The sequence below is a fragment of the Castor canadensis genome, chromosome 4 (assembly GCF_047511655.1).
Source record: "Castor canadensis chromosome 4, mCasCan1.hap1v2, whole genome shotgun sequence".
In the NCBI taxonomy this organism is placed as follows: Eukaryota; Metazoa; Chordata; class Mammalia; order Rodentia; family Castoridae; genus Castor; species Castor canadensis.
This window is the reverse complement of record NC_133389.1, coordinates 62,922,286-62,938,976: the sequence shown is the minus strand read 5'-3', so window position 1 is coordinate 62,938,976 and position 16,691 is coordinate 62,922,286. Positions and strand designations below refer to the sequence as shown.

At 43.5% G+C, this 16,691-nt stretch overlaps 1 protein-coding gene across 1 annotated transcript in view; it reads right to left on the bottom strand.

The window, feature by feature from the left end:
• LOC141422680 (putative NBPF family member NBPF5) overlaps positions 1-16,691 on the bottom strand; it is a 243,400-nt gene that overhangs the window by 214,266 nt on the left and 12,443 nt on the right. Inside the window, exon 5 of the mRNA XM_074072147.1 lies at positions 16,196-16,412. Coding sequence (XP_073928248.1) covers positions 16,196-16,412 — 217 coding nt within the window. The remainder of the gene's footprint in view (positions 1-16,195; positions 16,413-16,691) is intronic.

The window sequence follows — 16,691 nt, the reverse complement described above, 5'->3', positions numbered from 1 at the left end:
TACCCTCTGTCCTGAATCTGGTGATCAGTTAAAACTATTGTTTATCCCAGTGATCAGAAATGACTCAATAGTGGCTTTCTAGAAATGTTTCTGCAAGATTTAGCCCTTATTCTCTTTGCAATGGGTGTACTCACCAGACGGACTCATGGCAGAGCATAACAGGTGCTCCTCAGATAGGGTTACTGGGCTGTTGGGAGGCTGCTGGAACTCAGTCAGGTCACTGCAACTAGATGGCACCAAATACCGCTCATCCAATGAGTCCTGCAGCACTGCCGTAACGCTCCTGTCCTCTTGCACCTCTCTGCTGAGCCCAAGGGTGTGAGGAGAAGAGAATGTTAAACAATGACATTTTGGACTTGACAATTTTTCACTTGTACCTCATGGGTAACCTAAATGAGAGGTCATAAAAGGCAGAAAACAAGGGGAAAAAAAATCCCCTCTGACTAAGGCAGAGTGAGACCGTCAAGGGAGTTTGAGAACAGTGTGGGTGTCGCGGGGTTTTGAGAGGAGCAGCTGCTCAATGCACTGGTCAGATAACATGCTGGTGAGGAAGGAGACTCAACTACCCTGTATGGTGCAACCACAGCATCCACAACATGGGAACCACAGAAGTTGCATTTTGCTCCACTTGCAGGGGGCCAGTGAAGAAAGCTTCCTCATATGGGGATTCCAGGCCTTCTTCATTCACTAGTATGTTTACATGATTTCTTTTATCTCATTGCCTTTTCTTTCCATGGAATCCCAGACAACCAACTGCTCAGTAAGAGTAGGTGCATCTCCTCCCAATTCCCTAACACAGACAGTAAAGAGTTCACCCTGATTGCAGGAAAACCTGGGTTTAGTTCACCTTGGGTTTGCCTGACCCAAGTTTAATAAACTTGGAAAAGTAATACAAGGTGGAAACTAATAGAAGAACCATCAAGAAAATAAAGCCATTCCAAGCTAGCAGAAAGAACGAAATAGATATATTCATCCCGTTCTGCTTCTCCTTGGACCTGAGCTCTCCAGGTGACACCACTGCATAATAGCCCATGATTTCACATCACCTGAAGAACACAGGCTCTTCCTCTTCTTCTTTCTTCTGATCATGTTGAGTTCCTGAAAAATACATCCAGACAGAAACAGTGAAAATGAAGATTTATGTTGTGACCCATTACACTGTGCCAATTTAAGACGATGGATGTAAGTATTTTTGGTGTGAGAACAGGATACCGTAAGAGGAATACCGAAAGTCTTTAGATTGTTTCCTCTGAGAAATGGAAAGGTTTCTTTTCCTTCATCATGGGGAAAATTGTCCCTGAGCTCCTCAATTAATATCACAGTGCCCTCTGTCGTGAATCTGGTGATCAGTTAAAACTATTGTTTATCCCAGTGATCAGAAATGACTCAATAGTGGCTTACTAGAAATGTTTCTGCAAGATTTAGCCCTTATTCTCTTTACAATGGGTGTACTCACCAGACGGATTCATGGCAGAGCATAACAGGTGCTCCTCAGATAGGGTTACTGGACTGTTGGGAGGCTGGTGGAACTCAGACAGGTCACCGCAACTGGATGGCACCAAATACCGATCATCCAATGAGTCCTGCAGTACTGCCGTAACGCTCCCGTCCTCTTGCACCTCTCTGCTGAGCCCAAGTGTGTGAGGAGAAGAGAATGTTAAACAATGACATTTTGGACTTGACAATTTTTCACTTGTACCTGATGGGTAACCTAAATGAGAGGTCATAGAAGGCAGAAAACAAGGGGAAAAAAATCCCCTCTGACTAAGGCAGACTGAGACCGTCAAGGGAGTTTCAGAACAGTGTGTGTGTCGAGGGGTTTGGAGCTGAGCAGCTGCTCAATGCACTGGTCAGATAACATGCTGGTGAGTAATGAGACTCAACCACCCTGTATGGTGCAAGCACAGCATCCACAGCATGGGAACCACAGAAGTTGCATTTTACTCCACTTGCAGGGGGCCAGTGAAGAAAGCTTCCTGATATGGGGATTCCAGGCCTTCTTCATTCACTATTATGTTTACATGATTTCTTTTATCTCATTGCCTTTTCTTTCCATGGAATCCCAGACAACCAACTGCTCAGTAAGAGTAGGTGCATCTCCTCCCAATTCCCTAACACAGACAGTAAAGAGTTCACCCTGATTGCAGGAAAACCTGGGTTTAGTTCACCTTGGGTTTGCCTGACCCAAGGTTAATAAACTTGGAAAAGTAATACAAGGTGGAAACTAATAGAAGAACCATCAAGAAAATAAAGCCATTCCAAGCTAGCAGAAAGAACGAAATAGATATATTCATCCCGTTCTGCTTTTCCTTGGACCTGAGCTCTCCAGGTGACACCACTGCATAATAGCCCATGATTTCACATCACCTGAAGAACACAGGCTCTTCCTCTTCTTCTTTCTTCTGACCATGTTGAGTTCCTGAAAAATACATCCAGACAGAAACAGTGAAAATGAAGATTTATGTTGTGACCCATTACACTGTGCCAATTTAAGCCGATGATGTAAGTATTTTTGGTGTGAGAACAGGATACCGTAAGAGGAATACCGAAAGTCTTTAGATTTTTTCCTCTGAGAAATGGAAAGGTTTCTTTTCCTTCATCATGGGGAAAGTTGTCCCTGAGCTGCTCAATTAATATCACAGTACCCTCTGTCCTGAATCCGGTGATCAGTTAAAACTATTGTTTATCCCAGTGATCAGAAATGACTCAATAGTGGCTTTCTAGAAATGTTTCTGCAAGATTTAGCCCTTATTCTCTTTGCAATGGGTGTACTCACCAGACGGACTCATGGCAGAGCATAACAGGTGCTCCTCAGATAGGGTTACTGGGCTGTTGGGAGGCTGCTGGAACTCAGTCAGGTCACTGCAACTAGATGGCACCAAATACCGCTCATCCAATGAGTCCTGCAGCACTGCCGTAACGCTCCTGTCCTCTTGCACCTCTCTGCTGAGCCCAAGGGTGTGAGGAGAAGAGAATGTTAAACAATGACATTTTGGACTTGACAATTTTTCACTTGTACCTCATGGGTAACCTAAATGAGAGGTCATAAAAGGCAGAAAACAAGGGGAAAAAAAATCCCCTCTGACTAAGGCAGAGTGAGACCGTCAAGGGAGTTTGAGAACAGTGTGGGTGTCGCGGGGTTTTGAGCGGAGCAGCTGCTCAATGCACTGGTCAGATAACATGCTGGTGAGGAAGGAGACTCAACCACCCTGTATGGTGCAAGCACAGCATCCACAGCATGGGAACCACAGAAGTTGCATTTTACTCCACTTGCAGGGGGCCAGTGAAGAAAGCTTCCTGATATGAGGATTCCAGGCCTTCTTCATTCACTATTATGTTTACATGATTTCTTTTATCTCATTGCCTTTTCTTTCCATGGAATCCCAGACAACCAACTGCTCAGTAAGAGTAGGTGCATCTCCTCCCAATTCCCTAACACAGACAGTAAACAGTTCACCCTGATTGCAGGAAAACCTGGGTTGAGTTCACCTTGGGTTTGCCTGACCCAAGGTTAATAAACTTGGAAAAGTAATACAAGGTGGAAACTAATAGAAGAACCATCAAGTAAATAAAGCCATTCCAAGCTAGCAGAAAGAACGAAGTAGATATATTCATCCCGTTCTGCTTTTCCTTGGACCTGAGCTCTCCAGGTGACACCACTGCATAATAGCCCATGATTTCACATCACCTGAAGAACACAGGCTCTTCCTCTTCTTCTTTCTTCTGATCATGTTGAGTTCCTGAAAAATACATCCAGACAGAAACAGTGAAAATGAAGATTTATGTTGTGACCCATTACACTGTGCCCATTTAAGCCGATGGATGTAAGTATTTTTGGTGTGAGAACAGGATACCGTAAGAGGAATACCGAAAGTCTTTAGATTGTTTCCTCTGAGAAATGGAAAGGTTTCTTTTCCTTCATCATGGGGAAAATTGTCACTGAGCTCCTCAATTAATATCACAGTGCCCTCTGTCGTGAATCTGGTGATCAGTTAAAACTATTGTTTATCCCAGTGATCAGAAATGACTCAATAGTGGCTTACTAGAAATGTTTCTGCAAGATTTAGCCCTTATTCTCTTTGCAATGGGTGTACTCACCAGACGGATTCATGGCAGAGCATAACAGGTGCTCCTCAGATAGGGTTACTGGACTGTTGGGAGGCTGGTGGAAGTCAGACAGGTCACCGCAACTGGATGGCACCAAATACCGATCATCCAATGAGTCCTGCAGCACTGCCGTAACGCTCCCGTCCTCTTGCACCTCTCTGCTGAGCCCAAGTGTGTGGGGAGAAGAGAATGTTAAACAATGACATTTTGGACTTGACAATTTTTCACTTGTACCTGATGGGTAACCTAAATGAGAGGTCATAGAAGGCAGAAAACAAGGGGAAAAAAATCCCCTCTGACTAAGGCAGACTGAGACCGTCAAGGGAGTTTGAGAACAGTGTGTGTGTCGAGGGGTTTGGAGCGGAGCAGCTGCTCAATGCACTGGTCAGATAACATGCTGGTGAGGAATGAGACTCAACCACCCTGTATGGTGCAAGCACAGCATCCACAGCATGGGAACCACAGAAGTTGCATTTTGCTCCACTTGCAGGGGGCCAGTGAAGAAAGCTTCCTGATATGGGGATTCCAGGCCTTCTTCATTCACTATTATGTTTACATGATTTCTTTTATCTCATTGCCTTTTCTTTCCATGGAATCCCAGACAACCAACTGCTCAGTAAGAGTAGGTGCATCTCCTCCCAATTCTCTAACACAGACAGTAAAGAGTTCACCCTGATTGCAGGAAAACCTGGGTTTAGTTCACCTTGGGTTTGCCTGACCCAAGGTTAATAAACTTGGAAAAGTAATACAAGGTGGAAACTAATAGAAGAACCATCAAGAAAGTAAAGCCATTCCAAGCTAGCAGAAAGAACGAAATAGATATCTTCATCCCGTTCTGCTTTTCCTTCGACCTGAGCTCTCCAGGTGACACCACTGCATAATTGTCCAGGATTTCACATCACCTGAAGAACACAGGCTCTTCCTCTTCTTCTTTCTTCTGATCATGTTGAGTTCCTGAAAAATACATCCAGACAGAAACAGTGAAAATGAAGATTTATGTTCTGACCCATTACACTGTGCCAATTTAAGCCGATGGATGTAAGTATTTTTGGTGTGAGAACAGGATACCGTAAGAGGAATACCGAAAGTCTTTAGATTGTTTCCTCTGAGAAATGGAAAGGTTTCTTTTCCTTCATCATGGGGAAAGTTGTCCCTGAGCTGCTCAATTAATATCACAGTGCCCTCTGTCCTGAATCTGGTGATCAGTTAAAACTATTGTTTATCCCAGTGATCAGAAATGACTCAATAGTGGCTTTCTAGAAATGTTTCTGCAAGATTTAGCCCTTATTCTCTTTGCAATGGGTGTACTCACCAGACGGACTCATGGCAGAGCATAACAGGTGCTCCTCAGATAGGGTTAATGGGCTGTTGGGAGGCTGCTGGAACTCAGTCAGGTCACTGCAACTAGATGGCACCAAATACCGCTCATCCAATGAGTCCTGCAGCACTGCCGTAACGCTCCTGTCCTCTTGCACCTCTCTGCTGAGCCCAAGGGTGTGAGGAGAAGAGAATGTTAAACAATGACATTTTGGACTTGACAATTTTTCACTTGTACCTGATGGGTAACCTAAATGAGAGGTCATAAAAGGCAGAAAACAAGGGGAAAAAAAATCCCCTCTGACTAAGGCAGAGTGAGACCGTCAAGGGAGTTTGAGAACAGTGTGGGTGTCGCGGGGTTTTGAGCGGAGCAGCTGCTCAATGCACTGGTCAGATAACATGCTGGTGAGGAAGGAGACTCAACCACCCTGTATGGTGCAAGCACAGCATCCACAGCATGGGAACCACAGAAGTTGCATTTTGCTCCACTTGCAGGGGGCCAGTGAAGAAAGCTTCCTGATATGGGGATTCCAGGCCTTCTTCATTCACTAGTATGTTTACATGATTTCTTTTATCTCATTGCCTTTTCTTTCCATGGAATCCCAGACAACCAACTGCTCAGTAAGAGTAGGTGCATCTCCTCCCAATTCCCTAACAGACAGTAAAGAGTTCACCCTGATTGCAGGAAAACCTGGGTTTAGTTCACCTTGGGTTTGCCTGACCCAAGGTTAATAAACTTGGAAAAGTAATACAAGGTGGAAACTAATAGAAGAACCGTCAAGAAAGTAAAGCCATTCCAAGCTAGCAGAAAGAACGAAATAGATATCTTCATCCCGTTCTGCTTTTCCTTCGACCTGAGCTCTCCAGGTGACACCACTGCATAATTTTCCAGGATTTCACATCACCTGAAGAACACAGGCTCTTCCTCTTCTTCTTTCTTCTGATCATGTTGAGTTCCTGAAAAATACATCCAGACAGAAACAGTGAAAATGAAGATTTATGTTGTGACCCATTACACTGTGCCAATTTAAGACGATGGATGTAAGTATTTTTGGTGTGAGAACAGGATACCATAAGAGGAATACCGAAAGTCTTTAGATTTTTTTCCTCTGAGAAATGGAAAGGTTTCTTTTCCTTCATCATGGGGAAAGTTGTCCCTGAGCTGCTCAATTAATATCACAGTGCCCTCTGTCCTGAATCTGGTGATCAGTTAAAACTATTGTTTATCCCAGTGATCAGAAATGACTCAATAGTGGCTTTCTAGAAATGTTTCTGCAAGATTTAGCCCTTATTCTCTTTGCAATGGGTGTACTCACCAGACGGATTCATGGCAGAGCATAACAGGTGCTCCTCAGATAGGGTTACTGGACTGTTGGGAGGCTGGTGGAACTCAGACAGGTCACCGCAACTGGATGGCACCAAATACCGATCATCCAATGAGTCCTGCAGCACTGCCGTAACGCTCCTGTCCTCTTGCACCTCTCTGCTGAGCCCAACTGTGTGAGGAGAAGAGAATGTTAAACAATGACATTTTGGACTTGACAATTTTTCACTTGTACCTGATGGGTAACCTAAATGAGAGGTCATAGAAGGCAGAAAACAAGGGGAAAAAAAATCCCCTCTGACTAAGGCAGAGTGAGACCATCAAGGGAGTTTGAGAACAGTGTGGGTGTCGCGGGGTTTTGAGCGGAGCAGCTGCTCAATGCACTGGTCAGATAACATGCTGGTGAGTAATGAGACTCAACCACCCTGTATGGTGCAAGCACAGCATCCACAGCATGGGAACCACAGAAGTTGCATTTTACTCCACTTGCAGGGGGCCAGTGAAGAAAGCTTCCTGATATGGGGATTCCAGGCCTTCTTCATTCAGTAGTATGTTTACATGATTTCTTTTATCTTATTGCCTTTTCTTTCCATGGAATCCCAGACAACCAACTGCTCAGTAAGAGTAGGTGCATCTCCTCCCAATTCCCTAACAGACAGTAAAGAGTTCACCCTGATTGCAGGAAAACCTGGGTTTAGTTCACCTTGCGTTTGCCTGACCCAAGGTTAATAAACTTGGAAAAGTAATACAAGGTGGAAACTAATAGAAGAACCATCAAGAAAATAAAGCCATTCCAAGCTAGCAGAAAGAACGAAATAGATATATTCATCCCGTTCTGCTTTTCCTTGGACCTGAGCTCTCCAGGTGACACCACTGCATAATAGCCCAGGATTTCACATCACCTGAAGAACACAGGCTCTTCCTCTTCTTCTTTCTTCTGATCATGTTGAGTTCCTGAAAAATACATCCAGACAGAAACAGTGAAAATGAAGATTTATGTTGTGACCCATTACACTGTGCCAATTTAAGCCGATGGATGTAAGTATTTTTGGTGTGAGAACAGGATACCGTAAGAGGAATACCGAAAGTCTTTAGATTGTTTCCTCTGAGAAATGGAAAGGTTTCTTTTCCTTCATCATGGGGAAAGTTGTCCCTGAGCTGCTCAATTAATATCACAGAGCCCTCTGTCCTGAATCTGGTGATCAGTTAAAACTATTGTTTATCCCAGTGATCAGAAATGCCTCAAGAGTGGCTTTCTAGAAATGTTTCTGCAAGATTTAGCCCTTATTCTCTTTACAATGGGTGTACTCACCAGACGGATTCATGGCAGAGCATAACAGGTGCTCCTCAGATAGGGTTACTGGACTGTTGGGAGGCTGGTGGAACTCAGACAGGTCACCGCAACTGGATGGCACCAAATACCGATCATCCAATGATTCCTGCAGCACTGCCGTAACGCTCCCGTCCTCTTGCACCTCTCTGCTGAGCCCAACTGTGTGCGGAGAAGAGAATGTTAAACAATGACATTTTGGACTTGACAATTTTTCACTTGTACCTGATGGGTAACCTAAATGAGAGGTCATAGAAGGCAGAAAACAAGGGGAAAAATATCCCCTCTGACTAAGGCAGAGTGAGACCGTCAAGGGAGTTTGAGAACAGTGTGGGTGTCACGGGGTTTGGAGCGGAGCAGCTGCTCAATGCACTGGTCAGATAACATGCTGGTGAGGAAGGAGACTCAACCACCCTGTATGGTGCAACCACAGCATCCACAGCATGGGAACCACAGAAGTTGCATTTTGCTCCACTTGCAGGGGGCCAGTGAAGAAAGCTTCCTGATATGGGGATTCCAGGCCTTCTTCATTCACTATTATGTTTACATGATTTCTTTTATCTCATTGCCTTTTCTTTCCATGGAATCCCAGACAACCAACTGCTCAGTAAGAGTAGGTGCATCTCCTCCCAATTCCCTAACAGACAGTAAAGAGTTCACCCTGATTGCAGGAAAACCTGGGTTTAGTTCACCTTGGGTTTGCCTGACCCAAGGTTAATAAACTTGGAAAAGTAATACAAGGTGGAAACTAATAGAAGAACCGTCAAGAAAGTAAAGCCATTCCAAGCTAGCAGAAAGAACGAAATAGATATCTTCATCCCGTTCTGCTTTTCCTTCGACCTGAGCTCTCCAGGTGACACCACTGCATAATTTTCCAGGATTTCACATCACCTGAAGAACACAGGCTCTTCCTCTTCTTCTTTCTTCTGATCATGTTGAGTTCCTGAAAAATACATCCAGACAGAAACAGTGAAAATGAAGATTTATGTTGTGACCCATTACACTGTGCCAATTTAAGACGATGGATGTAAGTATTTTTGGTGTGAGAACAGGATACCATAAGAGGAATACCGAAAGTCTTTAGATTGTTTCCTCTGAGAAATGGAAAGGTTTCTTTTCCTTCATCATGGGGAAAGTTGTCCCTGAGCTGCTCAATTAATATCACAGTGCCCTCTGTCCTGAATCTGGTGATCAGTTAAAACTATTGTTTATCCCAGTGATCAGAAATGACTCAATAGTGGCTTTCTAGAAATGTTTCTGCAAGATTTAGCCCTTATTCTCTTTGCAATGGTTGTACTCACAAGACGGACTCATGGCAGAGCATAACAGGTGCTCCTCAGATAGGGTTACTGGGCTGTTCGGAGGCTGCTGGAACTCAGTCAGGTCACTGCAACTAGATGGCACCAAATACCGCTCATCCAATGAGTCCTGCAGCACTGCCGTAACGCTCCTGTCCTCTTGCACCTCTCTGCTGAGCCCAAGGGTGTGAGGAGAAGAGAATGTTAAACAATGACATTTTGGACTTGACAATTTTTCACTTGTACCTGATGGGTAACCTAAATGAGAGGTCATAAAAGGCAGAAAACAAGGGGAAAAAAAATCCCCTCTGACTAAGGCAGAGTGAGACCGTCAAGGGAGTTTGAGAACAGTGTGGGTGTCGCGGGGTTTTGAGCGGAGCAGCTGCTCAATGCACTGGTCAGATAACATGCTGGTGAGGAAGGAGACTCAACCACCCTGTATGGTGCAAGCACAGCATCCACAGCATGGGAACCACAGAAGTTGCATTTTACTCCACTTGCAGGGGGCCAGTGAAGAAAGCTTCCTGATATGGGGATTCCAGGCCTTCTTCATTCAGTAGTATGTTTACATGATTTCTTTTATCTCATTGCCTTTTCTTTCCATGGAATCCCAGACAACCAACTGCTCAGTAAGAGTAGGTGCATCTCCTCCCAATTCCCTAACAGACAGTAAAGAGTTCACCCTGATTGCAGGAAAACCTGGGTTTAGTTCACCTTGCGTTTGCCTGACCCAAGGTTAATAAACTTGGAAAAGTAATACAAGGTGGAAACTAATAGAAGAACCATCAAGAAAATAAAGCCATTCCAAGCTAGCAGAAAGAACGAAATAGATATATTCATCCCGTTCTGCTTTTCCTTGGACCTGAGCTCTCCAGGTGACACCACTGCATAATAGCCCAGGATTTCACATCACCTGAAGAACACAGGCTCTTCCTCTTCTTCTTTCTTCTGATCATGTTGAGTTCCTGAAAAATACATCCAGACAGAAACAGTGAAAATGAAGATTTATGTTGTGACCCATTACACTGTGCCAATTTAAGCCGATGGATGTAAGTATTTTTGGTGTGAGAACAGGATACCGTAAGAGGAATACCGAAAGTCTTTAGATTGTTTCCTCTGAGAAATGGAAAGGTTTCTTTTCCTTCATCATGGGGAAAGTTGTCCCTGAGCTGCTCAATTAATATCACAGAGCCCTCTGTCCTGAATCTGGTGATCAGTTAAAACTATTGTTTATCCCAGTGATCAGAAATGCCTCAAGAGTGGCTTTCTAGAAATGTTTCTGCAAGATTTAGCCCTTATTCTCTTTACAATGGGTGTACTCACCAGACGGATTCATGGCAGAGCATAACAGGTGCTCCTCAGATAGGGTTACTGGACTGTTGGGAGGCTGGTGGAACTCAGACAGGTCACCGCAACTGGATGGCACCAAATACCGATCATCCAATGATTCCTGCAGCACTGCCGTAACGCTCCCGTCCTCTTGCACCTCTCTGCTGAGCCCAACTGTGTGCGGAGAAGAGAATGTTAAACAATGACATTTTGGACTTGACAATTTTTCACTTGTACCTGATGGGTAACCTAAATGAGAGGTCATAGAAGGCAGAAAACAAGGGGAAAAATATCCCCTCTGACTAAGGCAGAGTGAGACCGTCAAGGGAGTTTGAGAACAGTGTGGGTGTCACGGGGTTTGGAGCGGAGCAGCTGCTCAATGCACTGGTCAGATAACATGCTGGTGAGGAAGGAGACTCAACCACCCTGTATGGTGCAACCACAGCATCCACAGCATGGGAACCACAGAAGTTGCATTTTGCTCCACTTGCAGGGGGCCAGTGAAGAAAGCTTCCTGATATGGGGATTCCAGGCCTTCTTCATTCACTATTATGTTTACATGATTTCTTTTATCTCATTGCCTTTTCTTTCCATGGAATCCCAGACAACCAACTGCTCAGTAAGAGTAGGTGCATCTCCTCCCAATTCCCTAACAGACAGTAAAGAGTTCACCCTGATTGCAGGAAAACCTGGGTTTAGTTCACCTTGGGTTTGCCTGACCCAAGGTTAATAAACTTGGAAAAGTAATACAAGGTGGAAACTAATAGAAGAACCATCAAGAAAATAAAGACATTCCAAGCTAGCAGAAAGAACGAAATAGATATATTCATCCCGTTCTGCTTTTCCTTGGACCTGAGCTCTCCAGGTGACACCACTGCATAATAGCCCATGATTTCACATCACCTGAAGAACACAGGCTCTTCCTCTTCTTCTTTCTTCTGATCATGTTGAGTTCCTGAAAAATACATCCAGACAGAAACAGTGAAAATGAAGATTTATGTTGTGACCCATTACACTGTGCCCATTTAAGCCGATGGATGTAAGTATTTTTGGTGTGAGAACAGGATACCGTAAGAGGAATACCGAAAGTCTTTAGATTGTTTCCTCTGAGAAATGGAAAGGTTTCTTTTCCTTCATCATGGGGAAAGTTGTCCCTGAGCTGCTCAATTAATATCACAGTGCCCTCTGTCCTGAATCTGGTGATCAGTTAAAACTATTGTTTATCCCAGTGATCAGAAATGCCTCAATAGTGGCTTTCTAGAAATGTTTCTGCAAGATTTAGCCCTTATCCCATCAGGTACTCTGGTTGTTCTTGGTAGATTTCAGATTATATTTCAAGACTAAACTGATGGATGGAATCTATAGACCCTTAGGGAGAAAAGACTTCTGATGCTACAAAGAACAAGATACTTTACATTCAAGGGGATGGAGAGTCACAACACAAGCCATGCCTTCAGGAATAATTGTAAACACAGACAAGAAGTGTTTGTATGCTGGTAGGATATGGCACCTTATTGTTGTCAAGACAACCTATAGAGAGGAGGGAGACTGAGGCTTGTAGTTGAGAAGCCATAACAACATTTATCTCCAATGATGTAGTCAAGAGTACAAGAGTACCAATCTGTTTGGATGGTCAAAGTACACTGTTCAGTATCAACAATTAGCAAGAATATTACAGGAGAGATGAACTGTCCCACTTAAAAAATGAGCTCAGGTATCAGTGGTGTCTGTGTCTATTTATAGAGTTTGCAAAAACAGTCATGAAGGCAAGTGGAACAGAATAGAGGACCTGCATGGGTATCCACACAGCTTCATCCACCTTATTTTTGACAAAGGTGCCAAAAACATACAACAGAGAAAAGAGAGCCTTGTCAACAAATCTTGCTGGGAAAAGTGGTTATCTGCTTACTGGAAACTGAAACTAGATCCGTGTCTCACCCTGTACTAGTATCAGCTCAAAATGGATCAAGGACCTTAATATCAGACCGGAAACATGAAGTTAGTATAGGAAAGAGCAGGGAATAGGGAATACTCTGGAAGTAATAGGTATAGGCAAGGACTTCCTCAATAGAACCCCAGCAGCTCAACAACTCAGAGAAAGAATGGACAAATGGGCCTACATGAAGTTAAAATGCTCTCCCCAACAAAAGAAATGGTCTCTAAACTAAAATGACCACCTACAAAGTGGGAGAAAGTATTTCCAAGCTATACATCAGACAAAGGACTGATAATCAGAATATACAGGGAGCTCAAAAAACTAAACTCCCTCCAAATCAATGAACCAATACAGAAATGGATAACTGAACTAAACAGAACTTTCTCAAAAGAAGAAATTCAAATGGCCAAAAAACACATGAAAAAATGCTCACCATCTCTGGCCATAAAGGAAACGCGTATCAAAACCACAGGAAGATTCCACCTCACCCCTGTTAGAATAGCTATCAGCAAAAACACCACCAACAACAGGCATTTGCAAGGATGTGGGGGAAAAAGGAAAGCCTCTCGTACACTGCTGGTGGGAATGCAAGCTAGTGCAACCACTCTGGAAAAAAATACAGAGGCGTCTTAAAAATCTAAATACAGATCTACCATAGGACACAGCAATCCCACTCCTGGGGATATACCCAAAGGAATGCGACATAGGTTACTCCAGAGGCACCTGCACACCCTTGTTTATTGCAGCGCTATTCACAATAGGCAAGTTATGGAAACAGCCAAGATGCCCCACTACTGACGAACTGATTAAGAAAATGTGGTATTTATACACAATGGAATTTTACTCAGCCATGAAGAAGAATGAAATTTTGGTATTTGCAAGTAAATTGATGGAACTGAAATACATCATCTTGAGCAAGCTTAGCCAGGCTCAGAAGACCAAAAATCATATGTCCTCCCTCATATATGTACTTTAGATCTAGGGCAAATGCAGTAGTGTTGTTGGACTTGGGTCTCATGCTAAGGGAGAGCACATACGGGAGGAATGGGGATAGGTAGGAAACCCAAAACTTGAAAGTGTTTCATGTCCCTACAGAAGAAGAGTCAATACAGTAACCTTAAAGGAACAGAGGTCAATATGGGAAGGTGACCGGGAAGTAGTGAGAAAGCCTGGAAGTGATGAATCAATTTGGGTTGTAATACACTTGTGCCTGGAAGCAATGCTAGGAATCTCTCTGTATAGCTGTCCTTATCTCAACCAGCAAAAACGCTGTGTCCTTTTTATTATTGCTCATGTCTTCTCTTCAACAAAATTGGAGAAAAGGGGAAAACAGGCTCTACCTGGAAGTGAGGGAGGTGGGGGCAGAGGAAAGGGGTGGGGTGGCCAGGGGTAGAAATGATCCAAACAATGTATGCATATATGAATAAATGAATAAAGAAAAAAACACACTAAGATTCCACCTCACCCCTCTTAGAATAGCTCCAACAATAACAAATGTTGGAGAAGACGTGAGGAAAAAGGAACCCTCAGACTCTGACAGTGGGAAGTAAACTAGTACAACCACTTTGGAAAATAATATGGAGGCTTCTTTCAAAAATAAAGACAGATCTGCCATATGATCGAGCAATCCCACTCTTGGGATAGACCCAAAGGAATGTGACTCAGGTTACAACAGCAGCACTATTCACAATAGCCAAGTTACGGAAACAGCCAAAATGCCCCACTACCAACAAATGGATTAAGAAAATGTGGTATTTATACACAATGGAATTTTACTCAACCACAAAGAAGAATGAAATTTTTCCATTTGCAAGTTAATGAATGGAACTGGAGAACACCATCTTAAGCGAAGTTAGCCAGGCTCAGGCGGCCAAAACTTTCATGTTCTCTCTCAGATGCAAATTATAGACAAATGCACTAATATTATTGGATATGGGTCACGCACTGAGGGGAGAACGCACACAGGAGGAATAGAGAATGGGAAAGAAACCTAAAACTTGAATGTGGTTAATGTGGTCACTGTATAGAAGCAACTAATGTAACCTTAAACTGGTAGAGGCCACTATGGGTGGGGGCCAGGAAGTAGTGAAGAGGACTGGCAGAGATGCACCAATTCGGGTTGCAATACACAAGTGCATGGAAGCAACACTAGGTATCTCTGTATAGCTTTCTTTATCTCAAACTAGCAAAAATGCTCTCTTTCTTATTATCTTCTAAGTTTTCTCTTCAGCAAAATCAGAGAACAAGAGGGCAGAACAGGTTTTGCCCAGAAGACAGGGGTGGGAGCAGGGGTTAGCCCAAACAATGTACATACATGTAAGTAAATTTTCCTTAGGAACTTAAAAAGAAAGTAAAATTTTGATAATAAAAAATTTTAAAAGTGACACTGGAACAAATGAATGAATATTCACAGACCACAAAAAAATGGATTTCAATATAATTTATAACCTTCACAAAAATTGTATCAGCATGGATTATAGACCTCAAGTGTTAACCAAAACTGTCGTTTGCCCCAGTGCTGGAAATCAAACCCAGGGTTTTACCCATGCTTGGCAAATCCTCTATCACTAAGCTATGCTCCAAGCCTGCAAACTTTTTATAGAACTCCCAAAGAACAAAATCTAGGTGACCATGGGTTTGAATTTAGACAGACTGCCAAAAGCACAATTCACATAAGAAACAATAGGTAAGTCAGACTTTGTTAAAATTGATGTCTCTTCTGTGAAAAACACGGTTAAGGTAACTAAAAGAGAAATTACACACTGGGAGAAAATCTTTGCAAACGCAGCTGGTGATATATAAAGATATGACTCTTTGGAGTTCTGGATATGGGACAGAGGAATGAATATGTAGAGTAAAGTGGACTTTTAGAGCTGTGGAACTATTCTGTCTCACTGCAGGGGAGGATATATATCAATGTTTTCAGAACCCACAGATACACAACACTGACAGTGAGCCTTAATATAAACTGTAGTCTTTACAAGTCTTTGGAAGTTGATGAAATATAACAGAACATTCCCATTAATGCACTGTCAGGTGCTACTATTCCAACTACCTAACAAGCCCCCAAAATGAGGGTCCTTGTTTTTATAAGTGCATTCAGGAATATTCCATTCCTACCTATGATGGCTATACCTACTATCAACCATTTTTTATAGCCCGGAAGACTGAATTTCAGGAAAGATAAAGTGATTAATTGTCCAGTTATAAAGAAAGCAAATAGGCTGGAGGCTGGGGAGCTTTCCTTCTTATTCTGGAACAACTTTAACGCTAACCAGCTGCCTACTGTCATGTCCCCTTCTGCTTTGACACTGGAGGGATGTGCCTCCTCATCGAAGGCCAAGATCCATCAGGCAGCAGAGGACAGAGGAGGTAGATACTCTGACTCCACGTTGTGCGTTTATTTTGTGTTTCCATGCAGACAGTCCTGCTCTTGCATGGCCTATACTTGACATGGAAACCAAAACAGCTGCAAAAGTCACTTTGTAACTGGACAGTCCTTGAGCTGGGGACCTCCAGCAGCTGGGTATATTCAGGGCCCGTGGCCACCTCACCTGGGCTGAGTTTGAGAACGAGGCACTCAGCTATCCAGCAACCCTCAGCCAGTTGCTCTTGGAAGCCCTGCCCCTGGTCACTGCCAGGATCCTGGGTGAGGAGGTCCTGGAGATGTTGACTGAGTACAAGGGACACATCTCTCCCCTGCTGCAACTTCTGCGTTAACTGGGACAGCTTCCTGGCCTGGTCTTCAATGATGATATTGGATGCCCTGAGGTAGAGTACAGAGAAAATTAAACCTTGAAGAGAGTTACACCACAGATTATATGAGCTTTGACAGAAATGTCTGTGGGAATATCCCCAATGAGCCCTTAGCAGAATTTCACAACTTACTTGGTGACCTGCCTGAGGCAAAAGAAAAAAGAACAAAGTCCTCCCAAGTGTCCGAAAATGATCCTTCTGTAAGATTCCTCCACACGGTCCAGGTCCATTCTGTGACCAAACTCAGGTGTCTTCCTAAATCTCCATCACAAACATGCCCTGCAGCTCCTCATT